Genomic DNA, 20,777 nt, shown 5'->3' with positions numbered 1-20,777 from the left:
ATCAAACCCAGGACCAGGGGGGGATATAATTCAGTAGCAAAACTGTGGTAAATGTGACCTGTAGTGCAGGAGCAATATTTCCTAAGATACTGTCAATCTTTTCTGCATCGGGCATTTATATATCTTAGTAACTCTTGAAAATAAGTACGCTACATTTTGAAGGAGTTTAACTAGTCCAAGGTGGATCAAGCGTGTTGATCATTTCTGGCTTGAAGGGCAGTTTCAACACTGTGTTTTTTTTTTCTCTCACTATGGCAGTGGAGTCTGTTTATAACCCTGCCAGTGTAATTGATGGGGCATTCCCACAACCTTTCAGTACCCATCTCTGCTTTCATCAATCATCGAATATATGAAACCCACTAACCCCCACTAGCCTCAATTGTAAGTACTGGTACCCCTTTAATCTCTCTTGTACCCTCCCAGTAAACATAGTGGAACAGCTCAAGACTACCCCACGCTGGGTCCGCAGTAAGGTCCGACTGGTACAAACCAATAGCAGGGCAGGGGTGGCCAAGGCTCGTCTGGAGGGGGTGAAGGAAGCTCTTGGGGAGGTGTTGGTCTTTCTGGATTCGCATTGCGAGGTGAACACTCACTGGTATGGTATGCTGGAGTTTCTTTTTGTCACACAGTGTAACTTACACCATAGTTACACCCCCCCAACAAAACCAAGTGGCCAAGTTCTTCCCATCATGTCTACATTCTCAACCAGCCTAGACCAAAACAACCAGAGGTCCTAATGTATTTGAGCAATTTTCTGCCTGAGAAAACACAAATGCCCTCATCCAACCATGGAGCAATGTTATGGCGTTTGCCCCTGTACCAATGGCCCTGCTCACAGCTGGTTGTCAATCTCTCCTTAATTGAATCAAGGCCCCTTGATTGATCCAAGGTTGTCTGACCACCAGCCCAGGTACCCAGACACGATCCCAGCACCCTGGCCCCTTTTGTACCCCTCCTATCTAATTACCAGCTGTACCCAGGAGATGTTGACACTTCAGTTTCACACCTCTAACATTAGAGGGTAATCCTGGAAGTGCAGGGGTGTTGCACCTTGCTCAACACAGGATCAAAAACACTTGAGCCCTTATGTACACGCTTCGTTGAGAATGAATAGAGCCACTGTTGTATAGCTTTTTTCTTTGATTGCATGTTGTTGATTTCCATCAGGTTATGCCTGCCTTTTTGTGAACTTTGTGTCTAATCTTAGTCCGAGGGTCAAATTGTAGACCCACAGTTTGCCACCAAGAAGTGGATTTTTTATGTTAGAAATAAAAACTATTTCTTTTGTCGGTCATGTTTAATGCCATATTGCATGAGTAGATCAGGCCGTTTATTCAATTATAATAATAACAAACACTTCTTGAGTGCCATCTATCTAGTAAACTATTCCAAGGCGCGGTATTCTCATTTTCCCTGCACACTAGGATCACATCATCTGAACATTCCTGAAACCATCTCAGCTCCCGGCCGGGGGAGCATACTACTAGCCTGATGCTGCCATTTTGGCGCAAACAGCTAGACATAACCGTGTCTGTCCTCACAGGTCCCCATTTACTCCTAGGTGGAGACAGGCACACAGGGGTAAAGTGACTTGCCCAAGATCCCAACATGCTGTCGCTAGCTGGATTCGACACTTCCACATTGTGGGGTTATTTCTCAAACTGTTTCTTTATTGATCACATTTACATTTTTTCTGATTTTGCATGTGACAGAACAGGCCATTTGCCACCACATCTTGTGGTTAATTCTCTGTAGAGAGCCATGTTCTGTTTCTTCTACCTCAGTTCTGAATTTCCAAAAAGCTGGGGGGCAATTGCTTCCCCTCCATGCAGTGAATTACCTTCTGGGGACTTTTACATCACACTTCACAATTTATACAGCATTATGGAGGGTCATAAATTTTCAGACCACACAGGTGTCAAGGCTGCACCGGGGCATTCCTTAGTATCCTTTAACCTTCCAGCTCAAGGTACAAGACCAAGAAACATGTACATGTAGACAAGTACATGTGTATGCATTTTCCACACAGAGTCATTGGTATGTAATAGCCAGTGCCCTGGGAATGTGGGTTGCTAGGCAGTCAAACCCTGGCATTGTCATTTGTGGCTAGGCTCTTCTTCATGGCAGGCCAATGGTGGAAGCCAAAGCCATGGCCACTAAATTCCCCACTCAAAGGTGGTGGTTGAGTTGATCGCCAAAGACCCAGACAGTAATTGATCCTAATGACCTGACCTCAGAAGTGGTTTCCCAGACAGATCGTAAAACCAGCAGGTGTTAACTACCTTGCCAAGTCAACAGGGCTGCCTGAACCCAAATCTTGCCTTCTGCATGGAAAAAAGTTGTTTTTATTTGCAGTATTGAGGAGCATTTTTGAAGTTTGTAGCCCTTATGCTGTCCAAACCTTGTGCATGCACTGTATTTCCAAGAGGATTTTTCACAGAAGAGCAAGACTTTTTTTAAATTGTATGTATTTTCCACAAATTTCTGAAGATGTATGAAAATTATCTCCACAACATTGTAGTTCCATCTCCAATTCTTTGTTCATCCTTATAGAAATTCAACCTGTGTTGTACAAATCTCCTCACTCAGAGCAACTGTAAGACTACCTTCTAAATTCTTTCCATTGCGATGAAAAGTCTCAGAATTTCTAGAGAATCTAGTGATACTGAGTCCTACGGTGTCTGCAGCATCCAAGCCATGATGGGGACAATATATGAGATGCCATAAAGATGCTTGAACTTTGTTGTAGGAATGATACATGTACCTCACATCACACATCTTGCACAAAGTCTTCTGAATGGATCTTGTCAATGTATTCAGGGGAAAATGCCATAATTACAGTAAGTTTTTTCCCATCAACAAAATTATACCGTGGTGCCAAACCAGGTCGGAAATGTCATAGCTCAAACAAGCGTGACTAAGAAGAAGAAAACGAGTTGTTTCCTGTTACTAAATGTATGGTTGATCTGAGGATTGTTGGTTAATTTTACACTGCTTTAAACCAATTCACCTCAAGTGACCTGTCAGCTGGCTGCCATCTACCCTAGTCGCACACTGACAGTTCCATTGGAGAGTATCAAACGAGTCAGGATACAGTTGTCTTGCCTCTCACCTCACAGATTGAAGTCAGTCTTACTTAGCTATCTCACAATCATGACTCAAGATGTCTGTGCCTCTTGTTTTCCTCCTGTGTGTTAAAATAATGCTTCTTAAAGGTCGACAGATGACTGTATATATATATCGCTTAAAGGTAAAACTTGTGTAACAGATTTATTTGGGTTAATGGGTTACGTAACAAATAAGTTTCAAGTCAAATGGCACAGGCTTGATTTCACAAAACATCATTTTTTTTTCTGCATATAATTGCTGGAATCCTTTCATCCTTCTTGTCCATTTTCCCGTACTTTTCTTTTTAATAAGACTTATAATCACATGACAGTGTAACACAATGTACTGTTGTCATCTTTTATCATCAACAGTCATGGCCATGTGAGTCACTGCCATTCGTTGGCTACCCTCACTGTAGGGCCGAGTCTATTCGAACAAATCACTATTCAAATATTCAAACTTCAATTCGATCAAATACCTGAAAATTCAGTCGTTTCAACCAGCAGATTATTGATGAACAAACCATATACAATTGTACATTAGAATCACTAGAATATCTTCTAGTGTGCATGGGTACCTCCAACCATGATTTAGCAAAATTTAAGAAATGAGCAATGCTTCTTGCCATGTTGAAAATTTCTATTCCTTTTAGTTTTTTTGATGAATAATTCACTTTTTGAATCGTTGGAAGATTTCTGTCGCTTTTCATTTGAATCTGCCTTAACATGTCTCAATAGTGCAACTTTTCTCATTTAAAACAAAATAAAAATTCTCCCTTCCTTTTTATGAATTTGCATTTGACTATTCATATTCAGAAAATGGTTTTCAAATATTCGATCGAATGTTCGGATATCTCCTTGTCATCTGCTGTCATTGCTTGTCACAGGTTAGAGCCCCTCCTGGATGCCATCAAACGAGATCGCTCCATGGTCGCAGCACCCATCATTGACGTCATCGACCACGAGACATTGGAGTACACTGCATCGGGCATCTCACGGTCCGTCTTCAAGTGGGACCTCAGCATCAAGCTGTCGCCATTATCCAAGGCAGACTTAGCAGAACGAGAGAGCCCCATTGAACCTTTGAGGTGCCACTTAAATATTAATTAAACCAGTTCACTGGGCAATTTTCTTGATTCTCTTGAGCACTTATATATAGGTTTGGCTGCAAATTGCCTTGCTGTCTTTTGTAAGACCCACATGACAAGCCCGTTTGATATTGCCATTTAAGGGCATGATATGCGCTTAGGTAACTTAATTGCAAGAATGTTTACATCTTAAACTTTCCTCCATATTGGAGAATCAAGGAGCCCTCAGTGTTGTAATATCTTGTAGTGATAATTATGAATCAGACTTAGGAGCTGCTTCAGGACATATCCCCCCCCCACACCTCCTTTCAATTAACGGACTTCCCTAAGCTCCTCAAACAAGGTTTCCTACTACCACGGAGGTCGTTGCATAAAGGGGGAAATTGCCTCTGTCAGACCCGAGACCCAGTTTCACACCTGCTAAAACTTAAAACCAAATTGAAATTACTTTCTCTCTGGTGTTTCAATTCAGGTTTGTGTATGAAAACCAGTGGCTGGAATAGAACAGTCATTCCTCCCTGCCTCCTGCATGTCTACAGAGGGCGCCCTTCCATCACTGTACCAGTCAAACAAAAAGAGACATGGAAAATCTTTTCAAATTTGTGTTGGATTTTTTGTGCATTCTACATATTCTGTACAGTTGACATGGCCAGCGTGTTTTCATCTAACCTGTGACTGATTGATCTACTAATCTGTTGAAATACAGGCAAAAGCCACAATGAAAGGTTAACATCTCCCCTACACAGAGTGCATCTTTGGAAATGTCTCATTTTTCTATGCAATGCTTGGATTTGTTTATCGAGCAGAACGCCAGTGTTAGGAAGAGGAATCTTTGCAGTAGACAGGAATCACTTTGAGCGCATCGGCAGTCTAGATCCTCAAATGGAAGGATGGGGTGGTGAGAGCTTGGAGCTGTCTCTAAGAGTAAGGCTGTGATTGGATAAGATAAAAGCTATCACAGATCAATTTGTTTCAAAGAAATTATAGGCCAAATGTTCTTGAAAGTACCTCATTCCTCGTAGACCATTTCCCATGTGTTTACAAAATCGTATGTGTTGGTCACATGACACCAGTTTTGGTCACATGGCACCAATATCCTTACAGCAAACATATTCATATGCATCACAAGAAATGTTGATACAAATGATATTGAGAAATAAATTCTGATAAATTGGACGTTTGCCCGTTGGTCACTGTGCAGCTGACCGGTCAAGGCTATCTGTTTTGCCTTCCACTGGGCAAAACGTCCTAGGACAAAGTTCAAACCAAAGCAGCACTAACTTGTTTACTCTGTGCTTTATCATTTCATCCCTGACAGGTCTGGATGTGCGGAGGTAACATCAAGATCATTCCTTGCTCCAGAGTGGGTCACATCGATCGGCAGGATCCTCCGTACAACTTCCCTGGAGGGGTTGAAGCATCGTATCTGCACAACCTGGGACGTATCGCTGAAGTCTGGCTGGATGACTACAAGAGAGACTTTTATGCTTCTTTGCCTGAAGCACAGGCTAGTTCACATTTAGCACTCGCAGTATTCAACACTTTAGAAAAAAAGAAGCTTTGAAAATGATTTGGTTTTTTCAATGAAAAGACATACACTGTAAGTAATGAAGATACTCAAGTTATAAATTCTTTGCCGGGCTTGCTGAAATGAAAAAGTTCTTGACAATGTCTGCTGCATTTTATCGCTCCTTTCGTAAAGTTGCAAAGCACATCATGGCGATGTTGGAATGCAGTCTCACGACAGAAGCCATTTAACCTTGAGCAGTACATTTTACTTTGTGACAATGATGCTGATTTATTGCAGAAATGCAAAAACAGCAGTAGCAGCGTGCATGAGTTGAATAATGAGCTTAGTTTCAAACACTCAATTAATGATTGATTTAATTGCCAACAGAATAAATATTACGGTGATGTTGCGGACAGACAGGCCTTGAGGCAAAAGTTGGCCTGCCATCCCTTTCAGTGGTATCTAGAGAAGGTCTACCCTAGCCTACTGGGGACAGCCCAAGATCAGCTGGTCGCCTGGGGAAGGGTAAGATAGCACGTACACAGGGATATCAGTAACCTAGCTGTGTGCGTGAACTGTAGAGGGCGATGTTGGCTGGTTTTAAGAACTAAAGCTGTCGGCGTTTGTATTGGAGTCCATCACAAGTCCAGTCACAAGTCCCTTCACAAGGCCAGTCATAAGTAACAGAGTGAAGGAAATTTTTGAAAAGTTTCCCAGGTTTTGGGTGACAGGTGCAGCCGTCAGTTGCCAATTACTGGTTAAGCTGCTATCTTTTCTGTCCAGTGTCTCTGATTGATTCCTTCTCATTTTTGTCTCTTCCTTTCATTGTCCAGTGTCATAACAAGCACGCCAATCTGTGCGTGGACACACTGAGAGCCGGGGAGAGTAAACCCATCGGAGTCAGCAAATGTGGCAAAAATCTACCCAGTCAGGTATATGGAGCTGCCCCAACCAAAACTGAGTGACGTTGATTAGTCAGTGGGCACAAATCCTTTGAAATAAATCATTATCAGGGGTTTTCCTGGCAAGCCTGTGACTGAAAAAAAGCCTGTGACTGAAAAACTTCTTTTTGTTGTGCTCTCCTAAAGCATGCATTCTGTGGTGTAGTGAGAGAGTCCTCAGCTCTTGGTTCTTGAACTTAATTAATCAGGGCAGGAACTTCATTCTTAAAGGATGAGGCAATTTCTCATTTTCCAAGGGTTATTGTATTAGAAAATTAATTTGTCTATGGGGACATTTCAATGGGCATTGAGGCAATTGCCTCCGATGCCTCCGTAAGTTCCTGTCCTGTAATTTTCCTCAAGTATTTTAGCAGTTTCGATGGTGTTCATGAAACACAGAAGCTGGCAGAATGTCATCCTTGGGAACTGGAGTACTCGGATAAGTTTGATCAATGATTTTTCTGTGGCCAGGCATTCATGATCACGCTGGACAGTGAAATTCGCTGGGAGGACCTGTGCCTTGACCTGGCTGACTACAGAGCTGGACACAAGCTGACACTAGAGGGCTGCCACGGAATGGGAGGCAGTCAGGAATGGAAGCATGACAAGGTAAACTGATATTTTCAATGCCTCTGCATCAACACTGTTGAGGGCGCTGTACTTACAGTGATGTTAGGAATCATTTCCCTCTTTTCATAAGTAATCCTTTTATCACACATCTCCAGTCCCTAAGTTGAATGCAGGTCAGTGTGAATTCCTTTCCAGTGTCAACCTTAGAGGCATGCAGCTGATCTTAAGTACCAGACAGACAATGCTTCTTACGCACCCTCACCTTGCAATAACTTGTAACTTTTTGTCACTAGGGGGCGTGATTGCGCACAGAACTAATGAAACTGTTTTAGTTTGGATTTGTGGCAAACAGTGCAACAATGCTTACAATTCCTAACTTCTTAAATTGAATGATGAATGTGCAAATACAAGCGCTTTGTTTTGCTCTTCCCTTCAATTCCAACCTCCAGCCCGGGCATATCATTCACAGAGAGAGTGGTATGTGCCTAGACATAGCCGGAGTACAGACAAAGGTCTTGGTCATCAACGTCTGCACAGACCGACCCACCGAGTCCTGGGAGTTTGCTCACTACAAGAAGCACAAGAAAAGCTGATAGGAGAACAAAAGTCAACATTGATCATCTTTCCTACCAATAACTGTAACTTAGAAGGCTCGTCTACTGAGGAAAATGTATCAGTGATCTATTTCTGAAGCATTAAAACTGCAGGTGATGTGACGACGGTTACAACTGTGATTTGCTCTCTGGAAATTGTCCACTGATTTGAGATGTATACTCTTGGCCACTCTGTGAAAAAAAGTTCAATCCTCCCATTTTTGGGGCATTAATTTAATTGCAACCTGCAAGTTGTAAAGCTAGAGAGGCTTTGCAGTTTTTGATATCCTGGGATTTGTTGCCTGGACTGAATCAAGTTTTTAACCAAAAAATTATTCCAGTTCTTGAGACTGGGCCATTAGGGGAGCTGTGGTGGGTCAGTTGTTTATTTGAAGACCAGCCCCACACCGCAAGTCCACCAGGATTCTTATCAAACTTCCTCCCCGTCATAAGGCTGACTTTGCCCTGTCAGCTTTGGACAGCTGCCTAGTTTCCTTGCTAACAAGTGGACACATTCAATCAAACATTCACAGAAATCTTTGATGCTCAAAAGACTAGATAGCACACAAGTAGAAAAAGCTGTTTTAATGTACCTTTAACTCCCAATAATGGAAACTCCTAGAAGTGACCTTCTGTCAAGATTTTGTAAATTGCCATTGACCGTTTCTGGAGCTGTCAAATTGCAGATTATGCCAGGAAATGAGTGGCTCTGTTGAGGTTCAGCCAAATTATTGGCAAGATGTTGTTTCGTTTTATGTTTTAATATCAGATTAACTTGCAGTACTTAAAAAGAAAACTGTCCTACAGAGGCACTTGTATTGAAACAGCATTGTGTGTGTATCGTTATCGTGTGCAAATGGCACATTGTGACACAAAGAAGATATATATTGAGAATTATGTATATGCCCATATAATGGGGTTTTTATATTTTTCCTACTAAGTATGTATTTACTGTTTAATGACCAAGTATTGTGCCAATATTTGTGACATGTATGATCAAACTTACAGCTCTGAAGAGGTATAGTCCAGCCAAGTGTCATTCTGGAATTGGATTGTCTGGAATTGACAGGCAAAGTTAAGCTTGTGTTATCATTTAAATAATTGTTATTAATTTGTATCTTTTTTAAATTTTTGGTGGCGTTTCTGAATGTAAGATGTTGGTGCTACTTATAAATGAGCCAGTTGGGTATTCCCCAACAGCACATTCCTAAATAGAAGGGCATTCGAGAGCATTTTGGACCAGCGATGTGCACCCACCAGGTCAGCTATGTGCACCCACCAGGTAAGCTATGTGCACCCACCAGATCAGCAATGTGCACCCACTAGGTCTGCCTTATCGGTGTAGCTGTATGCCCACATGCTTTTTTTTCTCCAGTGACCTTGGTCTCTAAGGCTGTTTTATGAACTTCGCACCTTCCTTCCCCGCAACCACTGATCAGATCATAAAACAGCGCTCTCTGTTGGTGTGAGAAAAGGTCACATGAGGTCAATCAAAATTCTTAGAACTGAGATTCATTTAAGATTGCAGAAATTTGCAGCAATTTCTGGTGCCGTGAAATCTCAGTTTGACCTCATGTGCAGTCCTCATTCTTGTGTGGGTGATTAAAATATAATCAGGCTGTGTCTGAACCAACTGGCTGGGGCTTACAGCAACGCAGGTGTCTATGGCAAGTAGCCACAGCCGCTGCCTACAGTAACCACTTTCATAATTCAAGCCTTGGCCACAACAGTTGGACTTATTTTATAAGGAACAAATGCATATTAAAACAGTATGTAAATCAAATTCATGAATTATGCATACAGAATTACCATAATCCTGTGCTGTCATCAGGTGCAAAATTTCTGAGGGGAAAATGTATTTCAATATTGACAGATTCCACTTCATCTATCCATCTGTCAGAATTTGTTGGAATATGTACCCACAAGAAAAAAAATGGTTTTAACTGAGAGGTCATTATTGTGGAAGAACATAAGGGCTTCATTTCTTACCTATAAAGATTTCAACAGTTAGACAGTTGAAATCAGAGGAAAATTATTTCAAATAAATGTGGTTGGTCTGTAGAAAAAGTCACCAACAGCTGCCTCTGTAATACGGGCGATTCACAATAGCGCGCCACCAAGAGTTTGCAATACGTTGGCCAATCATAACGCACGAAATTTGTCGACCCTTTTCAAACGTGCATTCGGTTGACAAATTTCGCGCCCTGTGATTGGCCAACGCGTTGCAAACTCTTGGTGGCGCACTATCGTGAAACGGCCGTATTGCAGTAAAAGATACACCGATGTATCAACACATGCACAGAGCTGTAATTTGTTACCAATTGCACATTTTATTAGTATCACACATCATGGTAAGGTTTTGGGATAAGTTTCAAAATGTTTCCAGAAAAAGAGAGTTTGACTGTTTACAGTGTATAACATTTATGTACATGTACAATTAAATGCAGAGGTCATAGTTAGACTAAAATAGGAAGGAAACAAAACAGACTCGACCCCAACTAGCAAAATTCAACTGTAATCAAACTAGAACTGATACCTTCCACCAAGATTTGTTAAAGAGTTCAAGTACGTGTAGATTTGAAATATTTTTTAATAAACAGAAATTACTGAAATGAAATTTTTAATTTGCATCTTAGGCCAGCAAAATAAATTCCATTTTTTAAGTCCGTGCTTGACTCTTAAATAATTAAGAACTTTTCCATTCCTGTGAAGTACATGTATTGATTGAAATTTTAAAATATGTGAATTTAAGACCACAAAGCTCGGTATATTAGATGACTCCCTAGTTTACCCAACACTTAAACTAAAAACAAAGAAAGCTGGTGCTTCAAAAAGGATTACCAGTAACGAACATGGATTTAGATTTTATTTGCCTTACAAAACTTAATAATCTTAAGTAAATTGTGGTTTGTACCACCAATGGAACTAAGCTGAAAATATGCCATAGAATGATTTACATCTATGTGTATTCAGTTTTGAGTTTGATGACACAATTTGATGACTTTTGTTTTATGTCTCTTTTAAAAACAACTTGAAGTGGCATCAACATTTAAGAAAATTTGACAAGAGCAACAATTGTGAATACCTCCATTGAGTTATTTACTGAGCATAGGCACTTACATTAAGTCAACAGAGTGGCTTAATCTTAATCATGGATAATCTTAGTACAGTACACCCCAGTCTCAACCATCTTATCAAATGATGTACAGTATACATGAAGAGCCCGAATGTGACCCACTCTGTGAAAATGAGTCTTAAGTTGCCAGAGCCACTTTGGAGTAAAAGGTCCTTTAGAATAATTTTACACAGTGTAAATCAATACGAACCCGCAGCATTTTCCACCATGGAATATTCACTGTCACCAGGATGCCAAACTGAGTGATACATCAAAACAAAAACTCAATTTGCTCTTTCCAATACAAATGAAAACTCAAAAGTTGCTTTGGGGACTTAACCACTTGCAGCCAGGTGGGTTTGAAAAATGCTGTGCACATAATCAGGACTTTTTCAAGATTTTCAGTTTTCAAAATTCTTCAAAAATTCATTATTTTAATTAATGGACGTTTATACCCACACGAATTACTGTCTGATGGCCACTCTAGTCTGGCAGACAAAATCTATTGACGCCCGAGTGTTTTAGTCAGGCCTGCAGCCTTGTAAAAAGAGCCCAGATTGTGCGGTGTTACATAACTTTCTTTTGTTCACAAACCTGGCACAGTGCGCTGCTGACCTGTTTTCAATAGGGGACAGATCAGCATGCAGCGGTGCTGTGTGGCTCATTGCTGCGATGGTGGACTGCTGTGTCCCCGGTGGTAATCTGCTCACTCTAAATGCCCCAAACCGTGGTATACTTTTTCAAAACAAGGCTGGATTATCTCCACTATCGACAGTGAAAAAATGTCGGTAATGCCCAGCAGCCGGGTCTTTTGTTCCGAGTACAGTCTTGTTACAAGGCCCAGTTCCCCCTTGTCCCATTTCGGGTTTCCGGCTCCGTGTATAAAGCCTACGTGCTCGAAAACTGGTCCCCCGGCAGCAGGTGGTTAAGACACATTTTCACAGAGTAGGTCACAAATTGCGCTCACAAGATACTGAATTGTTAACTCCAGCTGACAAAGAATATATACACTTGCATTTTTTGCCGTTTGTTTAAATAATTTTTCACAACATGGCAATAATGACTTGTGAAATACTTGGTAATTGTACTGAAGTTATGAAGTAATTTTTACACTTCTGCTTGTTAAAATGCAACATTTCTGTCTCCAATAGTGATAGTCTTTGTTTTTATAATGTTGAAAAACAAAAACAAGTTCCAGTGTTAAGGTCTCCTAAATTGTAGAATATTTTTATGCAACAGGGAATCCAATGAATAAAGCTGGGTAATTCTTCCATCATCTCTCAAGTTAGGGAAATGTAACTGAAGAATTTTAAAATAGTAAAAAAGTACCAGTCTATAATGTATTCAATAGTGTCAAGTCAAACGTCTTCATAAAAAGCCCTTGTCAACATTCAGCACTTTTCATGGGATGGCGTTTATACAGTGTGTACCATTTCACTTTTCTGTCAATAAACCCAAATAGTACAACAAATTTTGGTTTGGAAGCCCTACGAGGAATGATTACCAGAGTATCTGATAACAAGGATGGATTAAAAAGTGAAGAATAAACTTGACTTCCTTTTAAAGTTTAATGTAGACAGAATTCAAACATCCAATCTGCTTGTCCTTTGGTATACACATGTAGTACACACAAGGTCACTTTCCTAGAGGTCAAGAAGCCAAATCATGACAGAAGCCTTATTTTTTCAAGAGGTCATCTTCTAGACAGAGGTCATAATATAGGTCACAGAGGTCACATTCCAGGTCTCAGGTCACATTCAAGCTTCAGAAGTGATAAAGCCATCCACAGTACATTGCTGGGTGAAGGTTTCCACCATTTAGGTCATATCCAAAAGTCAAATATTGCAGCCTCGGTCAAAGGTCACATCCTGCAGGCTCCAGTCCAAACAGCAAGGACTCAATCAAGATGACATGATTCAATTACAAGGTTATGACCAAAGATCACATCTTGCGGCCCAGGGTCAGAGGTCACTCATCTGAATAATGGCAGTTTCAGTTAATTTAAGACTCGTCCCCTGAAAGATTTTAACCTCATTGGAAGCCACAAAAGAGGTCACATACCGGTCGTTTTGGGAGGCCATCTCAGGCGAGTCCAATACACGCTGAAGAAAATAAGGCAAAATAAAACACGGTGACATGAGGGCAGAATATAGTCATGTTGCATGGCAACTGGCGGTTTATTATAAACAGGTGTCTGGCTGTTCTACACAAGCCAGCTGCTGCCATCTTAAAGAATTCTTCCGTTTCAACTGTTCTTGGCAGGTTGTTTCTGCTGTCAATGCTGCTTTCTTTCCTAAGCTATGGCAGTGCTTGCAGTCACAACAGATCCAGTATCTTGGCTCTGGATGCCAAAATATCGCAAAATTGAAAGAAGGAAAAAAAAAAAAAGCAAAATAACATCCAGACTGGTAGAGTTGCTATCTCGTGTGGCTTGAAGAACTTGAAGACGGTGGCAGAGGAAAGATCCTTGAAAGTCATCTCTTTTTGTACATGACTGCATCTCAAGATGACTCACGATCTATGTTCCTTTTCCATTTCATACTGTCAAAGATGAGAAAGAATTAAGGGTTAGAATCTACAGAAAGCACATTACCAAGACTTCAAACAAAAGCAAATTGTTTCCTAAATTTTTTATGTGGCTCTTAAAACCCTGGCAAAAGCCTTTCAATTTGTGAAATGGAAACTGGCGACAATTTTAAGACAAGTGTTTTGAGACCACTTTGTTGAAAATATTCAGTGTCTGGTTCCATCTCGAGATTATTTTATTCTGAGCCATCATAGTCAATTTCCATCAGTCCAAGACAGAACGTCTCTTCGTGAATAAATTTCAGCCAAGCTTTCAAAGTTAACATTGACGTAACCGATCTAACAGGGAAGACAAGCTTGGAAATTATTCCAAAAGATCTCACCATTGCAAGTTGTCTTCCGATGTTTCCCATGGTTACCCCACCAGAGAAAAACACACACGGTATCCAGGAACGCACATACAAGAAATCAGGTTCAGTGTAACTAGAGGTATGGAAACAAATACAAGATGAAGGTAACCGGTCTGTTTGGGGTCTTTTAGGTGCTCGTGCAAACTTAGGACTTATTTATCTGATCCAATCAATGATCTTTGCCCATAAAACACACAAAACGCTAAACCTTTACAATGGTGCTTTAATGTAAATTTCTGTTTCTGTCAACCATTATTAAAAACCTCCACCAATTTCTAAACAATTTTCAAACATTAGGGAAACGGTAAAATCCAATATTAATGAGTAGCATATGTGAGTTTCATAACATTTCCAAGGGCTATATAGCACCCTCAACAACCCTGCATGCAACGAATAGCTTGCTATGGTTTTTGAATGTGAATCGTTTTCAATCTCTACCTGTAAAAGCCTTTGTAGACAAGCAGCTGGGTGACCACTGTGGCAAGGAACGATACAATGAGAGCCAGACCAAAACCGGTCCGTGACCGGTCAAACAGCCACCATAGTCCAATGGACATCGCCGCTAACGTCAGAGAAAATTGAAGGTTGTTGGCAAAATCAATTTTCTGCAGCATGAAATTGCCAGGGTCAAGGAAAACTGAGTACACTGCAGCCTCTCTGGAGCAAGTTGCATCTCAAGAACAAATCTCATATAAGGGGCGAATTCACGAATTTTGATGATGTAAAGACAAAATGAAATATGAAGTACCCAGTCCCAACTACTCCAAGAACAAAACAACTGCTGTCTTGGACAACATGCTTCAGTGGGATTTTTCATGATTATATTTCCACCTCCCCTCCATAACACAATTCTTGTTCGATTTCTTCTCTCCTTCTATGCCATGTGATATACAGGTGCCCTACATTTATTGCAGAAAGGATACAGCAGAGGCATGGTTGATGCCAACAAAGACAGCTAGACATCTCATCACGTTGGACCATTCCACTTTGTAGCAGGGGAACTTCCCAAGGCGTTTGTCGATACATGGGTAGAGTAGACCAACCACCACTGAAACAAAAAAACAGGAGTACAAGTACAAGTTGTGAGACACAAACATCAGAAACTGAAGTACATGTACACCACAGGTATATGCATATTGTCTACATTGACACATTCGTATGCTTGTGTTTAACCCCAACAGTTGTGCATGAAATTTGCCTTGTAGTCGTGCATGCATTCATAGTGCCAGAGCACTGTATGGTACATTGTCGTATATATTGTACTTTATGGCTTCAGAGAACAATAAGGTCATGTCCTCTTACAAGCGACAGCACTGTATATTACATTTGACTACTAAGTAGTACTTTGTCGTATTCAGGGCTGTTAGGGTTAAAGAACCAAAGTTAGTTCATAATTTTCACTTTTTTACGAACTCTGAAGCTTAAGGATGAACAGGTCAATAAGAAAGCATAACTTTGCCCATCCGTTTCTCATGGATGCCTGCAAGTGGCGGGTAACCGCTGCAGATCATCAGAAATAAATAAATAAAGTATATTCCTAACAGTCTAAAATCCTCCGATTTCAATATGAGTTTACATACACATTGGGGGTTAGAGTTAACCTTAACCAATCAAATTCCTTCACATTCCAACACCTGGTTTTGATTGATGTTGATGGTTTCAGGCTGAAGAGCTCAGCCAATATTTGTTTTTAAATAAGACGACACATCCTAATCTCGTTCATATACAGAGAATGTATTGCTCACTGCTGACTGGCAGATGTTGGGAGGGTTCACCATAAAAACACAATGGATACTAGGAGGGGGTGTAGTCACTGGGACGGGGGGAGTCATTCATTGCAACACACACCTGCAGCAGCTCCACAGACCGGAGGCACCCACCAATCAGACTTCATCAAACTTCCAATCACCTCGACGGGGAACAGTGTGACGTTGCGCTGGATCTGTAGCAGATGCAGGATGAGCGCCAAGCAGACACCAGTAAGATACAGCACCACCGACCGCCGAACAGTGCTGATGATTCGGTGAGACATCTTGGAATACATGGCCGTAAAGTTCAAATGGAAAACTGCTCTCCGTCCAAGGAAAGTTGAAAAGATTAAGTACTGTAACGGTCAAGTGTATGACAACTGCACTTAAAGTGAGTACAATGAAGATCACCCAGCTTCAAATCTTGACAAATCCAGATTAGCAAGGCTCTGTGCTTTTAAAATTTCGGCAGACCACAGATTGCTTCTTTGCTGAAAGTTCTGATCGAGGATAACGCCCACTCACGTTGATCCACTGTACTAAACAGTCACTTGAAAATTGGTTAAATCAGAGTTTCTGGAGTCCAGCTTGTCTGCACAATGGCTCCCTGGAGACAGATCATAGACCTGTTGCCAGTGCTGTATGTCCCCAATGATGTTCCACTCTATTCATGCTGTACCTGTTGTCTGAATACAGACCTTTGTAGCAATGCATAATTGGCCAAACATATCCCATGCCGTCAACACTGCAGTCAATAAAAAAAAGAAAGATTTCAATTAATGATAAATAGTACTTACATACCTCCAGAATGTACATGTACAATCTTCATTTGATATCAAGAATTTGCATAAATTTAGCAGGCTGAACACAAGAAGCAGTGATATTGTACCAGACCGTTCACCTACACATCTGGAAAAGTGAAAAACTGAATACCCTCTCAAGGAGTTTGTACTTAACCTGCATGCACCTTACTCAAGACAGATTTTTACACATATACAATTGCTCATTATCCCTTGTGCTTTACATTTAAATGAAAAATGAGAACAAATTACATCCAGTGTACTTAATTCATTCTCAAAATTTCATTACAACATTTCTTTGACCATGGATAATGACCTTCTAACAAATCTGCAGAGATACTGAAAAGTCAGTATGCCAAGCTGACTGTCACAACCAAACAGAGGATAAAGTCCACGGAGGAGGTTGTCAATATTGTTGCTGTTATCGCTTTGTGTTATCACTGATGTAAATAAAGAGGGTTGCACTCTGTAATATACAACGGTGATTTTTTAAGGAGGGCACTTCTACAATGAACCCTACCAAAGCTCTACACAGAATATGGTGGAGAAGAAGGTGACAACCTCTTTCCCACTCTTGAGCACTTTTTATATTGTCCATTATATTTCAACAAAACAACTTGTACAACTACTTAAGAAACAACAGAAGACCTCTCAAAAGAAAACACTATTTTGCCCGCACACACCAAAAGCAACCTCAAGTCGAGTTCCTACGTCTCCCTGAAAACCTGATGGGAAAGGTTTCAAGGGATTATGTGGGACAGAGTTGAACCCCAAACCGTCTGTTCTGTGGGACAGTTGCTTCACCAGTGAACCGCCAACCTTCTACACGTAAATCCGCTCAATGCAAATAAAACAGGAAGTAGCTTTCTTTGAACTACACTGATTTGGAGCTGAATTCCTTGATGATAAACTTGTCTAAACAAAGAAAGCATGTTTTTGAGAACATGAACAAATGCTAGGATATTCCAGTCATACTTGTCATAGATATGTTTACCTTGCCTACTGGAAGCCAGCATCATGTGACAATGACTTGTGATTTCACAATTGCTGGTTGGATCACAGAGGTCACAACAGATTTGTCATTATATACTGGTACACTATCTGTGTGCTGAAAGATGGTGGAGCAAAGGTTGAGAAGTTCAGTAGGACAAAGGCCAACGTGGATGTATCTTTCTCCAATCAAACTGCCATCACATATCAAACCAGAAGAAAACACTTGAAAAATATGTGCAGGATGACAAGCTTTGTTCTTATCTCAACCTGATTTCATGTCTCTTAATACTGGGACTAAGTTCCCATACAATAACCATCAAAAGTTCACGAATTCAGAGGAGGTAATCAGTAGCCACATTTTGAATTTGACAAAAGAACCACAACAAAGTCCTCTCCAAAAAAATTATCAATCAAAATGAAAACAAAGACATGATCCAAGGGGCAATAACATACTCAAAGTCATTTTGTAAATTTTGACGAAAATGTTTGACAAAGTAAAAAAAAAACACCTTTGGCCTCAATGTGTGCTACTGTATGCACTTTAGACTGGTTGCTGCCTACTTCTATTGCACCAATCTCCAGCACTGGAACCAGACCAGTCTCTAACAAAGGGATCTCAGAAAAATAAAAACAAAGAAGAAACAAAAAATAATTTGATGATTGTCAAATCCTTGTCAAGTCTACAAACTTCCTGAGCAGCGTGCAAATAGCGAGTTATTACAGCATCTCAATAACATTAGCCTGAAGTACAATACAGTAAACCAGTTGGCCGAGGTACCAATTGACTCACATACATGTAAATGATGTATGAGTTGACCGGCATTCTTCCTAGTGTTTGACGTGGCAATAGAAATGACAGCACACTGTCCTAAAAGGTTACACATCGACGCTCAAATAAACCGAGATATATATGCAACCACACGTATGAAGCCAAACCACGATGGTTGTGTTTGTATTGCGCATGCCCAATGTGTATTAGACTCGCATTGCAGCCGTTTATCGATATATCAACAGTAAAAACACCATCAATTTGTGTGATTTGCGGTAGTCAAGCGGTTATGGCATAATGGTTTGTGATGCATGGGTGTGGGTTTGAATCACGGGTCGGAATCACGGGTCGGAATTGTGGGGAGGGAGATTTTTTTTTTTAAGGAAAATAAAGCCGGAATGTTACTGGAGTCTAATTTCACACATGAAGTTTTTATGGTTGGTTGAGCATCTAGATGTCATGCATTGTGCATGGTTGTGAACCGTGGTTTGGCTTCATACGTGTGATTGCAAATATAGCTCAATAAACCCTAACAAACGTGTAACTGTTGAGAGCTAACTGTCGATCTGCGTAATCACTGGATTTCTGCACGATCTTATTATTCTTAATTTCGTGACTTGCCAACAGTTCTGGAATCAGCCAATTGCCTTGTCATTCAAATTTGTGGTTATGGATGGTTGTTTCAAAATGGGATTTAAGATTGAAGATTTTACACAGAATTCAATGATAACATTAAGCCTGACGACGGACTGAGCACGCAGTCTGAAACATTGAGTATACTCCCGGTTCCTTTCAGAACCGCACAAACTCATAAGAGATACAGTCGACTCTCGTTAATATGAGGGTCTTGGGACTTGGGAGAAAATTAGCTCGTATTATCCGCAAAACCGCAGTCCCACTCAACATACGTATAACCAATCGACAGTAGGTAAAGCGTACATGTGTACAAGTACGCATAACTTTTTGTTTAAAGGCACATAGTATTGTTTGTTACATGCATTTGATTTTAAAAAAGTTTGTTTATGAAAGTGAAATACAGTTTAATGAGTAATAAACTTGTAATAAAGAATAATTATAAAATGTAAGAACAGAGGAAGCGGAATTTCCACCAGTCATGTCGATTCGGAGCAACACGTCCCCGGCCCCACACACTGTGATGAGATCCACATGCATGCACGTAACGAAAGTACATTAACATTTTAGTTGGTAATCAACACCAGAACTGCGCTTGTTGTACATAAAAATGGCCAGAAACCAGCTGTTGGTGGTGTAGACAGCAGAGGCGTGATTTTTGAAAGAACAAAAATCATCCTTAATTGTCTTTTTTAGTAATTCTTGGCTGAAAATAACATGATTGGTCAATGCAGGATGAATGAGTTATAAATTGTGATTTTGATTGGCCAATAGGCCTACTGGGGCATTAATAATATTCACGATCTTAGTCAAAGCACGGTCCATGACAAAAACTTGCATTGTTGGAAGGATTCCCCCAATTTTTCTTCTCTGCCATACTTTAAACTTCGAAGGTTGTGAATATCTTCATCCCAAATCTATAATACAACACTCTGTGAGAAGAGGATGGCTTGAATTGGAATATGTAATAAACTGAGAGCAGAAGAACGTTTGCAGGTACGCTTCTCCCATTGGATTGTGTATAAAATGGATTGCTTTTTGTCATCCAAACCCGTAATGCATCATCAACGTCATTAAGGTTAATTTTTTTTCTCAGTGCAGTGGAACAGCATTGTCAGTGCCACGGAATGACCCAAAAAAATCAGATCTTAAGTTGATGTTGTCGTTAACCTGGACAATGACTGACACCACTTACCACTGTTAGTTTTCCATACATGCCAACTTCAAGTTATATGTTACCACCAGGCTAACAGTAACACGAGGCGCGGTACAAGTCATGGAGGAATGAAGAAGTCAACTACTTAGCCATAAGGAGCCGGCTAAAATTTTCAACATTTTCACAGTTGTACAAAGCGTAAGATCAGAAGAGGGCAGGGGGTCATGGGCCGCGTACGACTTTTGGGGTCCTGTCAACACTGGTCAAATGTAGTAGAGCCTGGGGCACATGATCATGATGATACGTAAAACATGATTTGTCAATATTTCAGGATACTGACAGAAAAATGTCGATAAGTACTAATTAAATTTGGGGGAGGGGAGGGGGCCTTCAAACATGTCAAAATAGTCCTCCGAGTACTACTAGGAAAATGATTAAATTTTGGACGACGCCTAACGTATGCCTACTTAGTAAAATACTACTAGGCCTACTAGTACTGGTAGTAGGCCTACGCAGTCTTACTACTGCTGGGCCGAATAGGCCGGGCGTGCTAAATCCTTTCTCCATTCTGGTTCTACCGTAGGCCGTAATTACTAAACGCCGTACGGTATACAAACACGTAAGGAAAATTCCCTCTGCACGTCCTCTTCTCCAACTCGAAATTTTACAACCTGTTTCACCTCACCTACCGTATACATCACTCTCCAGATCGGGACTTTGCGCGCTGTAATCTACGTGAACCACACAGCAATTCTACTGATAACAACGGCACAAAATGCTCAATCGGCCGTTTCTGAACACATCACACGTATGAAAGG

The 20,777-nt window shown here is 40.7% G+C and overlaps 2 protein-coding genes across 6 annotated transcripts in view; one reads left to right on the top strand and one right to left on the bottom strand.

Annotated features, from left to right (window-relative positions):
- LOC110973382 (polypeptide N-acetylgalactosaminyltransferase 1-like) overlaps positions 1-12,395 on the top strand; it is a 23,058-nt gene extending 10,663 nt beyond the window's left edge. The window contains exons 3-10 of the mRNA XM_022224179.2: positions 424-595; positions 3,995-4,195; positions 5,002-5,119; positions 5,514-5,702; positions 6,093-6,230; positions 6,539-6,637; positions 7,118-7,255; positions 7,666-12,395. Coding sequence (XP_022079871.2) covers positions 424-595; positions 3,995-4,195; positions 5,002-5,119; positions 5,514-5,702; positions 6,093-6,230; positions 6,539-6,637; positions 7,118-7,255; positions 7,666-7,809 — 1,199 coding nt within the window. The 3' untranslated portion in view covers positions 7,810-12,395. The remainder of the gene's footprint in view (positions 1-423; positions 596-3,994; positions 4,196-5,001; positions 5,120-5,513; positions 5,703-6,092; positions 6,231-6,538; positions 6,638-7,117; positions 7,256-7,665) is intronic.
- LOC110973523 (insulin-induced gene 2 protein-like) lies at positions 10,120-20,777 on the bottom strand. 5 transcript variants are annotated; one of them, XM_087147853.1, is made up of 8 exons: positions 20,649-20,765; positions 17,911-18,016; positions 17,403-17,516; positions 15,709-16,353; positions 14,784-14,908; positions 14,299-14,465; positions 13,834-13,933; positions 10,120-13,465 (listed from the first exon to the last, which is right to left on the bottom strand). In XM_087147853.1, exons 4-8 carry the CDS (start codon positions 15,902-15,904, stop codon positions 13,436-13,438), a joined length of 618 nt encoding a protein of 205 aa, XP_087003979.1. In that variant the 5' UTR covers positions 15,905-16,353; positions 17,403-17,516; positions 17,911-18,016; positions 20,649-20,765; the 3' UTR covers positions 10,120-13,435. The 5 variants fall into 5 exon arrangements, with proteins under 5 accessions (XP_087003979.1, XP_022080095.1, XP_022080094.1 ...); XM_022224403.2 differs by lacking the exons at positions 17,403-17,516; positions 17,911-18,016 and having other exon boundaries at positions 20,645-20,777; XM_022224402.2 differs by lacking the exons at positions 17,403-17,516; positions 17,911-18,016 and having other exon boundaries at positions 20,649-20,771.

Source organism: Acanthaster planci, linkage group LG17 (genome assembly GCF_054643075.1).
Source record: "Acanthaster planci isolate LZ-2023a linkage group LG17, COTS_SCS, whole genome shotgun sequence".
NCBI classification, from domain to species: Eukaryota; Metazoa; Echinodermata; class Asteroidea; order Valvatida; family Acanthasteridae; genus Acanthaster; species Acanthaster planci.
Note: the sequence above shows the minus strand (reverse complement) of the source record. Positions and strands in the feature narration are given on the sequence as shown.

What these genes read in the sequence shown, in the direction of transcription:
- LOC110973523 (XM_022224403.2), bottom strand. Translation starts at nt 15,904, where the DNA reads ATGTATTCCAAGATGTCTCACCGAATCATCAGCACTGTTCGGCGGTCG. An exon ending in GCATCAACCATGCCTCTGCT is followed by an intron (nt 14,466 to 14,783) that starts GTATCCTTTCTG and finishes TTCATGCTGCAG; the next exon opens with AAAATTGATTTTGCCAACAA. An exon ending in TCGGAAGACAACTTGCAATG is followed by an intron (nt 13,466 to 13,833) that starts GTGAGATCTTTT and finishes CATCTTTGACAG; the next exon opens with TATGAAATGGAAAAGGAACA.